Consider the following 16883-nt stretch of genomic DNA (forward strand, 5'->3'; position numbering starts at 1 on the left):
TGGAAGAGTTGGCCAACAATACTGCTGATGCGTTGGCCGAAACCCAATCCCAAGTAGTAGCCATAACGACCAAAATGATTGCCACTAGGCTAACGGCCCTTCCGAACAGGATGGCTCTGGATTATATTCTAGCAGAGAAGGGTGGTACCTGTGCACTAATTGGAGAGGAATGTTGTACGTGCATACCTGCGGTCTCCTCTAACATTACTGATATCTCCAAACATGTGCGAGACAAAATCGCCAAGATAAGGGAGGCTGGTAATCGGTACCGGAATGAAAAAGGATGGGAATGGGAGAATTGGGGATTGACTGGTTGGGGAAGGTGGTTAGTCAATCTAGCTATCTATGGATTATTGATATTAGTGGGTCTGGTGGTAGGGTTCAATGTCCTAAAATGGGTAATGAGCCGACTGATGACATCCCTTGTGGAGGGAACCCAAATAAATCATCAGATGCTTTTACAATCCGCAGGTGATACGCAACAAAGAGAAAGTCAAAGGATGCTTCTAGAGTTTGAGGGACAAACAACACAAATGTAAAATGTGAGATTGTGAACGTCATCGTCAAAAGGCTAAGAGGGCAGAACATAAGAAAATGAATTAAAGGAGACTTCATATGTGCAAAAACAACAGTTAGAGAAAAAGAAAACGGAGGAATTGTGGGAGATTAGAAATGTTGTTTTTGCAGGTGGGGAAGGGAAGGGGAACATTATCCAAACGGTCGCGGAATTCTTGTAGCATGTAGCATACTTAAGGCTAAGACTTTAATGAATATAGAGGGTCTTTTAAAGAAAATAGTTTTAAGCTAGGAAATAACTTTAGAGTGTTGTAGCTGACCACAAAAAAAAGCAGCAGGGGCATTTCACAATAAAGCTTATAGTATGATAAGAGAAACTGGATAAAAGAACAAGCTTTAACAAACAAGGAACAAAGAATGCAGACAAGGACATTGTCAGGATGGCCAGATAAGAAAATAACTAACAAGTGAGGTAATCGGCTTATGATAGGATGGGAAAAGGGAGGCGTGATTCCTCAACTTGTAAACTGAACAAAAAAGCTAACAGGTTCTGTTTTGGCGCGCATTTCTGCTTGATTGCAGAAGCGTCCAGTCCTTGCAAGGCTGTAATAAATTATTCTTGTTTCCAAGGCTTTGTCTCAGGCTGATTGATTTGTGAGTTCTGTTTCTCACAAAGTGATGAACAAAAATGGTGCTGGTAGATGCCATAGCTCAGTTACAAGAGATACAAAACCTAGGTTTAAAGAATGTAACATCACCAAAATTGTGTCAAATGGGAAATGGCAATAGCGAAAAGACTTGGCGTTACGGATTGTTTCTGCTACAATTGACCTAGCCTGATAAGACATGGCAATCACAAGTATTCATACGGCAAAATTACCTATCACAGAGGGAGGACAACTCAGTGGAAGATGGTGCTGTCGAGGTGGATTCAGCCTAATCGCACCAAACATGATGTAGAAAAAACTTCTCCAAGAGGTACATAAAGGCCACATCAGAACTTGACGAAGCGCCAATATTTGGAAAGTAAAAATTGATTATTTCAGACTCTGAGAACAGCGATATGGACACGTGTGTTAGGAGGAGGGATTGATCAAAGATTTAGTTGCTGCAGTCTGGCGCTAGGTGGAGGCCACTTCCCGGGAAGGGGTCTGAATGAAGGCCGTTTCTCGCGATGCACGCCGGGATACAGGCGGAGTCCCGAGGGGGAGGAGAACGACGACGAAAATCGTTCTCGCGATGCACACTGGGATACAGGTGGAGTCCTTGGGAGGAGGAAAGTTGTTTTCGCGGTGCGCGCTGGGATATTGACGGACTCCCGAGGAGGAGGAAACTTGTTCTCGCGGTGCGGCCTGGGATACTGGCGGAGTCCTTGGGAGGAGGGTGTTTATATGGTTGGATTGTCAGTTTGGGCTCGACGCTGATAACAGGAGCCTGAGGGTCTGAAAGCTTCGAACCTGTGAGGGTAAGGATAGAAAATATAGCACAGGGAGCCGAGCTAAGGGCTAGAGGAGGAGGTTTACGGTTGTTGGAAGGAGCTGACAGTGTTAATGGGCACTGGGACAAGTGAGCTTGGAATTCTCCTCAGACGGATGACTCTCAGAGGTTTCTGTATCTTTCACTCCAAAGTGAAAGGGATCCACTCTAAGATCCAGTAACCTTGGGCATAAACGTAACAGGAATAGGGATGAGATGTTGGTTTTGTAAATGAAACCTTGTACTATACCCCCTGTTTGCAATGTTTTGGCTAATCTAATCAGGCACTCACTTCAAAGTTTCTCAACAGTAATGTTTTGTCAATTCTTATTCTTTGGGGATATTTCTAATTTCTAAGTTGCAGTATTATGACTCTGACTCTCAGTACTCTTATTTTAACTTAAGCTCTTAGAGTCATAGAGATGTACAGTGTGGAAACAGACCCTTCGGTCCAACTTGTCCATGCTGACCAGATATCCTAACCTAATCTAGTCCTACGGCCAGCACTTGGCCCATATTCCTCTAAATACATCCTATTCATATACCCGTTCAGATGCCTTTTAAATGTTGCAACCGTACCAGCCTCCACCTCTTCCTCTGGCAGCTCATTCCATATATGCACCACTCTTTACATGAAAAAGTTGCCCCTTAGGTCCCTTCTAAATTTTTCCCCTCTCACATTCAGTTTACTTTTGATAGTTGGAGCTTTCATGTTAAACTCCACCTCGTAATGAGCAAAATTCTGGACAGTGTAATAGTTTCAATTTTGTTTGTTAAACTCTTGATTTTTAAAAAAAATTCAACTACATTAAAATGCTGAAAAGTTGGCAGAAAAGAATTATGAATGCTGCTTTGTTGAGATTTCTCTATTGCTTGACACCACGACAGATGATGAATCTGCATGGTCCTATTACTCTTACTGGAACCATGAATTGCTATGTTTGTTGATTTCATAGAATAACTGTCATAATTGGCCTTAGTGGCCTTGTATTCGAGAAAAGATATGTTTTCTTCATTGGTCTATAATAAACTCCATTGGAAAGACTGAGTATGTATAACTACCTGCAGTCAAACAGGTCACAGATGCTTCATTAGGGGAGGGGCAACTTTTGCAAGACCTCATGTGGATCTGTACCTGAGCAAGTTGATAATATTTCAGGAGAGCAGAAAGCTCATTGGCCAATAAAATTATAAAAGAGACATGGAAACAAGAATGGAATGTTGGAGAAACTCAGCAAGTTTGGTTGCAAAAGTGAGAGAAAAACATTCTCATGATGGGTTACTGCACTCAATGCTAAATCTGTTTTCACTCCCCAGATGCTGCCAGAGTTTTTCCAGCATTGCATTTTTTTTTCAGAACTCCAGCATCTGCAGTTCTTTGTTTTATATTAAGGTGAAAAAATATGTTGTTCATTAAGTCAAACTCTTAGTCTGTCCTTTTGAATGGTTAATGTTTAAATTTTTGAGTTATGGTTGCTGTCAGCTTGGGACCTTTTGTACTATAATCAAAATTGCCTGATGTTTTTGTTCATGGTCACAAAGTACTGGGTTAAGCATTGCCTTCTGTTTTCATTTAGAGGATTTTAAAATTCAAGTTAGGAATTTGACTTTTAGGCCAATTTGTTTAGTGAGTTTTTCGCTTTTGTTACACATCAGCAAGGATAAAAATTATATTCGATCAGTAGGGAGTGTTTTTATTATGTAGTGTTAATGGCAATGTACTAAATAAGCACAAAAGTGCTAGTTCAGATGTAAAAAAGAGTTCTATTTTTATTCTCTGCTTATTCCCCCGAAATTATGCTTTTATTTTAATTTTGTTTTACTTATTTTTAAACTGAAGTGAAATAAATTGAGTTTTTTAAATTTCTGTTTTTCTTCTATTGCCTTGCTTGTAAGGTCGTAAGATCATAAGAAGTAGACCATTTGGCCTACTGAACTGATCTGATTCTGGCATTCGTTATGTTTTCCTGCATTTTCCTGTCTGTCGTTTTATAACTCTTGACTCCATTGTCAAACAAAAGTCTGTCTAATTCCAGCTTGAATATAGTCATTGAATCAGCCTCCATTTCTTTCTGGGGAAGAGAATTCCAAGCATTTAATAACCCTGTTATTAAAGAAGTTCTTTTTCATCTGTCTTAAATAGAAAACTGCTTAGTTTTGAACACTTATTTTCATCTCTTAGTTCTAGAGTCTTCTATGAAAAGGCACATTTTTTCAATAGCTTTGCTTTCAAGCCTCCTCAGAACCTTGCATTTCAATAATATTTGTTATTCTTCTATTGTTCAATCAGTGTAGATACCACATGCTCAACTTCAAACCCTTCAATCCGGGAACCAGCTCAGTGAACCTTCTAGTAACTGCTTCCAATGTAGCCAAATCCTCATATAAGGAGATCAAATCATACAAGAATCCAAGTACAGTGTCACCAGTGTCCTGTATAAAACAAGATTTCACTACTTGTATGTTCCAACTTTTTTTATAATAAAGGCAATATTCCATTCACCTCCCTAAGTATGTGCTGTATGTGCGAGCTAATTTTGAGATTCATGTGTATTCCGATCCTTTATACTGCAACTTTCTGCTGTTTTCTCTTGACTTAAGTAATTCTACTTTTATATGCTTCCTGCTAAAGAGGAAAACCTCACGTTTTCCCGCATTATTTTCCATCTGAATTTTTTTTGTTGTTTATCTATACCCTGTTGCAGATATTTTATATCCTCTTAATGAGCAGAATGTAAAAAGTTGAGCTCCAGCATTGATCCCTAGGGTACTCCATTCGTCACATAAACTGAAAATGATTCATTTATCCTGGCTCTGTCTTTCTTATTAGCTATCCAGTATTCTACCTATGCCAATACATCACCCCAATGGGCTCTGACCTTGGTTACATAAAATTTCAGGTGGCTCTAAATGACTGAATTTTGGGAATTCACTGCAAGGCTGCCACAGATAGTTGAATCACAGTGCAACATTGGCAGATAAGTTTACAGTCAAGCTAAAATCTGTACCAACACAAATTGGTTTTAATGTTACCTAATGGGTAAGAAAGATATGTGCAACGCAGTGGTAGAGTGTTTAGTACTACTACCTCACCGTACCAAGAACTTGGGTTGATTATTGTGTGGAGTTTACACATTCTCCACATGCTGTGTGGGTTTCCTCCCACAAAAGGTTTGCAGGTAAGGTGGATTGGCCATGCTAAACTGCCCCATAGAGACCAAGGATGTGTGGGTTGGTGTATTAGCCATGGTAAATATGAGGTAATAGGGATGAATTGGAGGTATAGGCCTATATGGGATGTTCATTGGAGGGGTTAGTGCAGACTTGTTGGGCCAGTTGACCTCGATCTGTCCTGTTGGGATTCTATAATGTGGAAATGACTTGTGCGGATCAGTTTTTCATGGTGTTAATTCCTACATAACTGGAAAGAACGGCTGCTGTGTAGGATATTCAAATGATTAAATGCTTACACTCTGCTTAAATTGTACAGGAAGTGAACTTTTGCAATTTAATAGTGATATAAAGCAACAATCTACTCTCATTTCCAATCAGGAAGCAGACAGGATTGACACAGTTTCCTTGCTTCTATGATGTCACCATAATGAAATGATTTTCATCAGTCATAAATTACATACAATATGACTAATGATAAGTTGTCCTCCTTGTCATTCTCAACCTGTCGAAAGCCTTTGCTAGTGTTGACCACCATCCTCCTACTATACCTCTCCGCTGTTGCACAGCTGAGTCAATCTGTTTCCACATCTACGTTTGCAACTCTACTCCAATAACATATCTCAATCTCTCCTCCATCTTTCTATTAGACTCTGCATCTAACATCCAGTACTAGATAAGCAGAAACTTCCATTTATGAAATATGGAATGATCAAAGCTATTGTTTTTGATTTGCACCACCAGCTTTGATTAGGTTCGGTTACTTACAGTGTGGAAACAGGCCCTTTGGCACAACAAGTCCACACCGACCCTCCTAATTGCTTTGTTTCCTAATTGCTGATTCCATCCATCTCCCTGGCAATGTCTGAAGTTTAACCAAGCTATTCATAACTCAGGCATTATATTTCCATGGATGAGCTCCCAACTATACATTTTCACTATCATTCAATATATTTCTACTTCTAATATTCTGATCTCCAGGAACCAATTTTCTTCATCTTCAGTTCATTTGTTGTTGAGACCCTGATCCGTGTCTTTGAATACTTGTATCTTGACCGTTCATAGGCTATTCTCTTAACTCTTTCACCACAAACTTGAGAATTTAAAACTCCGCTGTCTGTGCCCTAACTCATACTAAATCTGACTTATCCTTCGTTCCTGTATTTGCTCCCAGCTGTGCAACTCTTTGATGTTCAAATTAGCATCCTTTCATATCCGTCACAAAACTTTGTTCAGTCGCTATTTCTGTATCCCCTACAGCACTCAAGCCCATCCCTTCAGCCTTGCAACCTTCTGATATATCTCCTTTCCTGTGATAATTGTCTCATGCACATCCCCAATTTTAATTCCATACAGAATTAATTTGTGTATGGCACATAAACAAACTTTTCATTCCAGCCAATCTATCCCAGTATTTATGCCTCATTCAAGCCTCTTCCAATCTTTCTTCCTTTTGAATGTATGATTTTTATTCAGTGAGTGGAAATCCCTGGAGTGAAGTGACGGTCTCCCCATTTTCAGGGTTTAGGTTGATTAGTGCACTAAGTATTTTGCATCAGTATTTACTGTGGAAAAGAAATGGAAGATATAGAAAGTAGCGAAATAGATGGTGACACCTTGCAAAATGTCCATACTACAGAGGAGGAAGTGCTGGATGTCTTGAAATGCATAAAGGTGAATAAATCCACAGGACATGATCAGATGTACCCTAGAACTCTGTGGGAAGCTAGAGAAGTGATTGCTGGGCCTCTTGCTGAGATATTTGCATCATCCATAGTCACTGGTGAGGTGCCAGAGGACTGGAGGTTGGCTAGTGTGGTGTCACTGTTTAAGAAGGGTGGTAAGGACAAGCCAGGGAACTATAGACCAGTGAGCCTGACGTTGGTGGGCAAGTTGTTGGAGGGAATCCTGAGGGACAGGATGTATTTGTATTTGGAAAGACAAGACTGATTAGGGATAGTCAACATGGCTTTGTGCGTGGGAAATCATGTCTCACAATCTTGATTGAGTCTTTTGAGGAAGTAGCAAAGAGGATTGATGAGGGCAGAGCAGTAGATGTGATCCATATGGACTTCAGTAAGGCGTTCAACAAGGTTCCCATGGGAGACTGGTTAGCAAGGTTTGGTGTCACGGAATAAAGGGAGAACTAGCCATTTGGATACAGAATTCGCTCAAAGGCAGAAGACAGTGGTGGTGGAGGGTTGTTTTTCAGACTGGAGGCCTGTGACCACAAGGATTGGTGCTGGGTCCTCTATTTTTTGTCATTTACATAATGAGGGAAAATCGCCCCAAAAGTATTTCGACCCAATAGTATTTCTACCCTTTAGTCAGCAGGCCAAGGTTCAAATTCCACCTGCCCCTGATGTGTGTTGTGACATATCAGAATGGGTTGATTGAAAGTATCTCTCCTGAAGCCTTGCCTGGCTTGTGTTAGAGCTCTTATGGCATGATGGTTGTCCCTGCCTCTGAACGAGAATACTGGCTTCCAGTCTTGCTAGGTCAAAACCCTTCTGAACATTACAAATATCTGTCCTCACAGCAAAATGAGATTTCTGACAAAAATCTAAAATATGAAGTTACAGAAATGCTAAATTTAAAATGCCCTTCACTGCTAATCAGTTGTTGTATTCCAAATTATCTGAGAGATTCTTGGCTATTTTAGTCAAGTTCCAGTACAGCTTAAACATGACATCCATTATCAAACTTATTTCAACTGCCTTGGGCAAGTAATGGTATTATTTATGTGCTCTGAATTAAAGATTGACCATTTCTGTTTTTTTTATTTTTAGTGGAATTGATTCTTGATGTGCTAGTCTTGCAGAGGAAGTTGCACTCCAAAAGTAAATTTGCTAGTTTTCTGTAAATTTGATTGCTCAAAAGTTAGCTTGAGCGACTCCTGAAAAGTTTAGTTGAGCGTTGGAGGAAGTGTATATTGGAAACTGGTGCTTCTTTTCTCGAATCATGTGCACTTAAAAGATACTTGATAGTCATGCAAAATTCCCTAAAAATCTTTGAAATTATTAGAAAAAGTTATCTGCTTTTTAAGCAGGTATGTCGGCAATGATAAGGGGGCTGTGTCATTTTCAGATGTCTTGGTTATTTACGTTTGATACAGGCAGGTCGAATAGTCTGATCGTTGACGGTCTTCCGCAATGCCTTATGATTTTGCAGCAAGTCTGAGTAAAGGCATTTCTCTGTTACTCTAATTGAATGAAATAGTAGAAAATAACACAAGATTATGACTGTCACTGGAGTATATTATAGTTCTTTTGTGATCATTATTTTAGGAGAATAACTTGCCTAATTTGGCAAGTGAGCTGTGTTTCAGAAGTTAGCCTTTCAAGACGTAAGTATATATTCTTTAGCTAGCATTTCTCTTGCCATGAGCAGTTAGGATTTGTGAAAAATATACATCAGTAAGAATAAAAGTTGCAAGAGTACAAGTGAGCATTAGTCTTTAAGATGAAAAGATGACAAAAGGTCATTAAAGCGACCCCACCTACTGCCCTAATTTTGCTGCCTTACTGAACATTAATGTTTTATGTGTCTGTTTTCCTGGTTGATAGTGCTTGCTTTCTAAGTCAGAGAGACAATAATGTGGTAAAAGAGCGTCTTCGATTTCAGGGATAATTTGGAAGAACAACTTGACCTTAATTTTCTGTCTAAGAGTTTCTGTTGGTTAGGGCCTTGTGTTGTTTTTATTCGAGTTCCTTACATTTTCTATTGTTCATATATTTTCTGTTTCTTGCTGAACGAAACTGAGTGGGTTAGTAGAGACAGTACTTTTTCCAAGAACCATGATACCAACTTTATGGTTCTTCTGAGTAAATGTACTTTTCGTCTATAACTTTATTATTGTTAAAATTTACTGTCAAAACGATGGCATTTGTTTTAATTACAGTGCAAATGGTAAATTGGCTGCAGTTGAGGGGGAAAATGTTAAGAATGCGTATCCAAGCTTTCTTGTCCAAGCTACACAATTCCACAAAATGGTACTTTGCTGTTTGGCTCACCATTGACATCCATTGAATGTCATGAAGTGGATGCAAACTAAGCTGCTTTATAGGGTAGTAGAAACAGCATTTCATCTTTTTGAATTATTAGTTACTTCTAGTCAGCCTCTCCAGGGTAGCTATTACACTTTGGAAGCAAAAACAGAAATTACTGGAAAAGCTCAGAAGATCTGGCAGTATCTGTGGAGAGAAATAAGAGTTAAAGTTTCAGTTCCAGTGACCCTTTCTTGGACCCGAAACGTTAATACTGATTTCTGTCCACATGTGCTACCAGACCTGCTGAACTTTTTCAGCCATTTCTGTTTTTGTTTCTGATTTCCAGCATCCGCAGTTCATTTGGTATTTGGAGTTTCATTGATTTAAGTTTCAAATTCTTGGGGAAGCTTTTTAGACGTTAGTTTTTCTTTTTTTATGTTCAATACACTGTTTCACACTTGATTTGACAATGAATTCCTTCAATTTCTCAATTTTTCCAGAGTTCATTTCCCAATCTTTAAAATCTGGTTGTTCTGTAAAATGAAGCCATGTTTTCTTTGCCCTGTCGTCATCACTTCATGCTTGCTATAACTTGTTGGACAATTTTGTTTTGAAATGGTAAAATGTAGCGACAGGTTTAAGTAATGATAGGTGCCATCAGATTCCTTCCCGCAGTGAAATCTGTCTAGTTGGCTTGCATTCCTCTTGTCACGGACATGAATTTACTTACGGTTTGGTTATCCAGTTTATAGAACACTCTCCATAATCAGTTGTTGACTTGTTCCTATTGAGGTTTCTGTTGCAGTGACCACTTCCTTGCTGCTGTGATCAGTGCTGCAATCAAAGTTGTTCTCTTTGTAACAGCATTGAAAAACGTTATGATGAGTCAGTTGTTTGTGATGGTGCCACACGGAATGTGCTTTGTATCATTATGTTCTTCAGATGCACCCATAGGTGTTTGTGTTTGCTATATATAGCACAGGTATTGTCATAAATCTGAACAACTTTAAAAAAACACTTTGATTTATATAGCACTTTGTAAGCTAACAGGACAGTCCAAAATGCTCCACGGCCAATTGTTTTTAATTTTGAAGGGTAACCCCTGTTGTAATGTAGAAAGCATCTCAGTCAGTTTGAATACAACATGATCCCACAGTGTGATTATGTCCAGAATAACAATATGTAATGTTCATTGCTTAGGGGGTGGTTATTGGGTAAAGTAATAAAGCACCCTGTTCTTTGATATAGTGATATAGGAAGTGGTATAGTCCACCTGAGAAGGCAGTTAGCATCATGTGTGAAAAATTACACCACTCTCCAACACACTGTCAGCACTGGACTAAAACATCAGTCTTGATTTTGTGTTCAAGTATCTGGAGTCTGAACTGTACCCTGAAGCATTTATTTCTTTGAGCATACTATATGATTAAACTGTAACCCTGTTTAATGCAGTAAAGTTGAACTTCAGTTAACAGTATAGTTAGGTTCCCATCTTGAGATTCTTACATGCCAACTTCTGTGAAGAGGTCACGATTTATTTCAGCAAGTACAAGCTTTTGGAGGATCACTCAGCATTCTTCATGACGCTTGTAGAGCGTGTCAAGCGAGGTTCCCTGAACAAGGGACCATCCTCGCTTTATACAGGATTTTACATTACAGAGAGTCATGCATGCAAGACACCAACCCCTGCCACTTACCCCATAGTCACATACCACCCAAATACAATATAAAGTGATTAGATTATTCCTTAAAACAGTATTTACAAATTATGATTAGACTGTCACATCTTGCCTGCAAGACAGAAAAACACATCCCCGGGACATCCAATTTCTTGCATGTCAGCAGAGCAAATTAATCCTTTAACATCTCAGTATCTCCACATCATTGTATTTTCCACATTTTGGTTGCTTAGTTAAAGATTTGGGGCCAGGTTAACTGAGTTGGATAGATGGCTAAAATCAGGTGCAGACTAATGCTATAAGCTTGGATCTAATACCCTTAAGGGCAGAATTTTTTTTAGGGGCTGCCTCCTCATTTTTCCTCATTATGATATGATGGCAAAAGCCATGACAGGACGTGTGGGACTACAAAGAAGCTACAAGGCTAAAGGGGAATATTTGATAAATATATTGGAGCTGAGAAGTGCAGTTGAAATATGTGGATTTCTTTAATAGTGTGGAAATGGTTTTGTTAGAACATGGGGAATGAAAATTTCTTGATAGCCTCCATATTATGCTAGACTTCATTCATTCTTTCAATCTGCTGAAGGGTTAACTAGTCTTTCTGTTATGACTTGTTGGACAATAAGGACACTGCCCAACTACTTGCAATGCCAGGTTGTGTCATGTACAGCATTCAGTTCAGTGTGATTTGCACATTGGTCCATTGAGTCTCTTCTCTTCAGGTTAATGTGCCCACTCAGTAAATCCTGAACGGAAACTTAATTGCTTTTTGCAGTATTTGTTTCTCTTCAAATGCATGCATATGCTATTAGACCATAGAACATAAATGTTACAGTGCATTACAGGCCCTCAATGTTGCACTGACCTGTGAAACCAATCTGAAGCCCATCCAACCTAAATTATTCCATTTTCATCAATGTGTTTCTCCAAAGAGCATTTAAATGTTGGCGACTCTACGAATGTTGCAAGCAGGCCATTCCATGCCCCTACTGCCTTCTGAGTAAAAAAACCACCTCTGACATCAGTCCGATATCCATCACCCCTCAATTTAAAGCTATGTCCTCTTGTGCTGGCCATCACCATCTGAGAAAAAAGGCTCTCACTGACCACTCTATTCAACCGTCTAATTATGTTATGTGTCTCAATTAAGTCACCTCTCAACCTTCTTCTCTCTAACGAAAACAGCCTCTAGTCCCTCAGCCTTTCCTCATAAAATCTTCCTTCCATTTCAGGCAACATCCTAGTAAATCTCTTCTGAATCCTTTCCAAAGCTTCCACATCCTTCCTATAATATGGTGATCAGAACTGCATGCAATACTCCCAAGTGCGTCCGCACCAGAGCTTTGTACAGCCATAACATGACGTCATTGCTTTGAAACTTAATCCCTCGACCAATAAAGGCCAATACACCATAAGCCATCTTAACAGCCCTATCAACCGGGGTGGCAACTTTCAGGGATCTATGCACACGGACGCCAAGACCTTTCTGCTCATGTACACTACCAAGAAAATTACTAATAGCCCATTACTCTGGATTCCTGTTGCTTCCAAAGTGAATCACTTCATACTTTTCTGCATTAAACTCCATTTGCTACACCTCAGCTCAGCTCTGCAGCTTATCCAGGTCCCTCTGTAATCTGCAACATTCTTCGGCACTATCCACAACTCCACCGACCTTAGTGTCATCCGCAAATTTACTAACCCACCCTTCTATGCCCTCATCCAGGTCACTTATAAAAATGACAAACAGCCCCAAAACAGTTCCTTGCGGTAGACCACTCGTAATTGAACCCTAGGATGAATGTCTCCCTTCAATCGCTACCCTATGTCTTATTTCAGCTAGCCAGTTTCTGATCCAAACTGCCAAATCAACCTCAATCCCATGCCTCTGTATTTTGTGCAATAGCATACCATGGGGAACATTATTAAATGCCTTACTGAAATCTATCCAAATCACATCAACCACTTTACCTTCATCCACCTGTTTGGTCAGAAGAACTCAATAAGGTTTGTGAGACACGACCTACCCTTCATAAAACTGTGTTGACTATCCCTAATCAACTTATTCCTTTATAGATGATTGTAAATCCTATCTCTTATAACCTTTGCCAACACCTTACCCACAACTGAACTAGTTGCCTAATTTATGATTATTAAGGAGTTTTTTCTCTCTAGATTAGAAATACAATATTTTTTGGATAGATATTTAACAGATATTTTGATAAATTAAGACCAAACCGGTTAGATGACATAGCACATTCTGCTCAATGATACCAACAATATGATAGGAGCTCAGTAACTCAGAGTATTTCGAGCAGAAATAATTTCTTGTGATGGAATTTGAGCTGTAAATGTCACAGCCATTCTGAGAAGTTGTATGAGTAGATAGGGAGAGAGTTAAGTTCTGAGTGTTCCCTCTTGTAAAACAAGAGGTTCAGCTGAGCATGACTCCAGCACCCCATTGTTAACTGCAAGGGTAATGGGTTAACAAGGTGGAAAAGCATTCATTATGTAGAGCCATTTAACAATACTGAAAGCATTTAGTATGTAAGGTCAGTTTAACAAGGTGAAAAATGCTCATTATGTGAAGCCAGTTATGGTTAAGAACATTCATTGTGTAACAGCAGATGCCTTAATCTTTACTGTTGCTCGCAGATAATAATAGTCACCCGGTCAAAATGTATGTTGTCTTATCTGGATGCTCCTCCCTGTAAAATGGCTATATAATTCATTAACAAACTACTATTCTAGAGAAGACTGAGAACTTGTGTCTCTGTGTACATGGGCGATCATTCTCTCTCCCTTCAGGGCCCAGAATAAAGATGAAGGAGGTAAAGCTATACTGTGTCTGAGTGTTTTGTTTCAACTGAGGTGGGGGGGAGAGGAAACAATTCCACATTACTCTTTGTAACATTTAGCCAGTTTGTTTTGGTAGCTGTTGCGTGAGATTGATAGAGTAATGTTGATAAGGCCACACCACTTTGAATGGTGCCCTGGGATCTTTAACAGCGATTTGATCAAAAAGGTGGCCCAAGTTTCCATGCATAGATTATTGCCCCTGTTTGCAACAGAATATCAATGTTAATTGTAAGCCTGCCTTTAAAATCTGGAGTCAACTGATAGAGGTAAAAATGTAAGCTAACCCATCATGGAAATAAAAAATACTGGAAACACTGAGGTTGATTGAGAGAGAAAAAACCATGAACATTTCAGGCTGATGCAGAAATCTTGCTATTGCTGCCTTGCAATTGAATTAGAAAGATTTTTGCATTGTTGCTGAATCGTGTCATTGTAGCTTAAGAAGTTTAAATTCTTTACAGAGAGAGCAGGAGGTATATGTGCATATGTACCAACACTAGTTTCATTTCTTTATTGTCTCCACCTAGCTCCATGGTCATGCATGTTATAGGAGCTTTATATTTACTGTTTCTACTTTCACTTAGTGTAATGTTCCTCCTCAAACAGTCATAGAGATGTTCAACAGAAATAGACCCTTCAGCCCAACTCGTCCCTGCCGACCAGATATCCCAACCCGAACTAGTCCTACCTGCCAGCACCTGGCCCATATCCCTCCCAACCCTTCCTGTTCATATACTTATCCAGATGCCTTTTAAATGTTGCAATTGTACTAGCCTCCACCACTTCCTCTGGCAGCCCATTCCACACGTGCGTCACCCTCTGCATTAAAATGTTGCACCTTAGGTCTCTTTTATATCTTTCCCCTCTCACCCTAAACCTATGTCCTCCCCCACACCAGGGAAAAGACCTTGTTTATTTACTCTATCCGTGCCCCTCTTTATTTTATAATTCTTTGTAAGGTCACCCCTCAACCTCTGATGCTCCAGGGCAAACAGCCCTAGTTTATTTAACCTCTCCCTACAGCTCAAATCCTCCAACCCTGGCAGCATCCTTGTAAATCTTTTCTGAGCCCTTTGAAGTTTCACAACATCTTTCCGATAGGAAGGAGACCAGAATTCCACGCAGTATTCCAAAAGTAGCCTAACCAATGTCCTGTACAGCCACAACATGACTTCCCAACTCCTGTACTCAATACTCTGACCAATAAAGGAAAGCCTACCAAACCTGCCTTCACTATCCTATCTACCTGCGACACTCTTTCAAGGAGCTATGAACCTGCGTTGCAAGGTCTCTTTGTTCAGCAACACTCCCTCGGACCTTACCATTAAATGTATAAGCCCTGTTAAGATTTGCTTTCCCAAAATGCACCACCTCTTATTTATCGAAACTAAACTCCATCTGCCACTCCTCAGCCCATTGGCTCATCTAATCAAGATCTAATTGTAATCTGAGGTAACCTTCACTGTCCACTTCACTTCCAATGTTGGTGTCATCTGCAAACTTAGTAACTGTACCTCTTAAACTCACAACCAAATCATTTATATAAATGACACAAAGTAGTGGACCCAGCACCAATCCTTGTGGCACTCCAATGGTCGCAGACGTCCAGTCTGAAAAACAACCCTTCATCACCACTCTCTGTCTTCTACCTTTGAGCCAGTTCTGTATCCAAACGGCCTGTTCTCTCTGTATTCCATGAGATCTAACCTTGCTAACCAGTGTCCCATGGGGAACCTTGTCAAATGCCTTACTGAAGTCCCTACAGATCACGTCTACCACTCTGCCCTCATCAATCCTCTTTGTAACTTTTTCAAAAAACTCAATCAAGTTTGTGAGACATGATTCCCCACGCATAAAGCCATGTTGACTATCCCTAATCAGTCCTTGCCTTTCCAAATACATGTACATCTTGTCCCTCAGGATTCCCTCCAACACGATGGCCACCACTGATGTCAGGCTCACTGGTCTGGGAGAGGGAGGGGCGAAGGGGAGGACTGGTGATTTAACCTGAGGGTCAACCGTGAAACAAGGTTGAGATAGCAGAACTTTCATTGTAACCTCAGCCAATGCAGGAATTGAACCCATGCTGCTGGCATTACTCTGTATCACTACTGTATCATCTGAGGAAAACAATGGATGGAGACAATGGCCTAGTGGTATTATTGCTAGATTATTAATGTTCTGGGAACCTGACTTCAAGTTCCACCATGGTAAATGTTAGAATTTGAATTTAAGAAAAATTTGGAATCAAGAGTCCAACAATAATCCTGAAACCACTGTCGATTGTAGGAAAAGCCCATCTGGTTCACTAGTGCCCTGTCATCTTTCTGAAGTCTGGCAAATATGTGAATCCAGACCCTCAGCACTTAACTGCTGAAGTGATCCAGCAAGCCACTCAGTTCCAAGGGCACTTAGGAATGAGCAATAGATGCTAGCCTTCCCAGTGGCGCCCAGATTCCATGAGCACATAAAAAATAAAATTCTGATTTGTCAAGCTTTGCTTGTTTGTTATTTTAGTTATGATATTTTTCTTTAACTGCTTCTTCATTCTTCCATCTAAAGGTGTCATGTGAGTGTGCACAATGATTTCTACGCACACGTCAGAAAACCTATTTGCGGACAGGGAAGTTAAACAGGTGAGTGGAAGCATAACAGTAATATAACTGACAACTCAAAAATAGAGGTTTTGCTTCTGCTTTTGCATTGTCTTCGGTAAAGTTCAGTTTTGTGAAGTAAAAATGTATCATTCAGTAAATAATCGCACAGTTGTCATTCATAGAATACTTATTGAAGTCAAAACTTACCTGAATGACACAAGTGAAACCTACTTTCTACACAAATGAAATATATTTGGAGTGGCATTTTGTGGCTATATTTACATATGTTGGAGTTAAGGACTCCTCAGATTGATCACTAGTTTTGGAGTGTCCAACATCAGTTTGCATTTATTTAAGGTAGACGTATACTTTCAGATGAAAAGGTTGAGGTGTATAAAGTCTTGAGGGGCCTAGACAAGGGTTCATTCCATAGGGTGGGAGTTCAAAATTAGGGGCATATTTTTAAGATGGCAGGAGAAATGTTTAAAATGACATGAGGGGCAACTGTTTTGCCCAGAGAGTTGTTTGTGTGTGGAATGAAGTGAAGAGAAAGTAGTGGATGCAGTACAGTGTCTAAAAGACATTTGGATAAG

General features: G+C 39.8%; 1 protein-coding gene across 1 annotated transcript in view; it reads left to right on the forward strand.

The window, feature by feature from the left end:
• Positions 1-1760: 1760 nt before the first annotated feature.
• plekhm1 (pleckstrin homology domain containing, family M (with RUN domain) member 1) overlaps positions 1761-16883 on the forward strand; it is a 51832-nt gene continuing 36709 nt past the window's right edge. Inside the window, exons 1-2 of the mRNA XM_072561795.1 lie at positions 1761-1981; positions 16256-16329. Of these exons, the coding sequence (XP_072417896.1) occupies positions 16276-16329 (54 nt within the window). The 5' untranslated portion in view covers positions 1761-1981; positions 16256-16275. The remainder of the gene's footprint in view (positions 1982-16255; positions 16330-16883) is intronic.

Source organism: Chiloscyllium punctatum, chromosome 42, assembly GCF_047496795.1.
Source record: "Chiloscyllium punctatum isolate Juve2018m chromosome 42, sChiPun1.3, whole genome shotgun sequence".
NCBI classification, from domain to species: domain Eukaryota; kingdom Metazoa; phylum Chordata; class Chondrichthyes; order Orectolobiformes; family Hemiscylliidae; genus Chiloscyllium; species Chiloscyllium punctatum.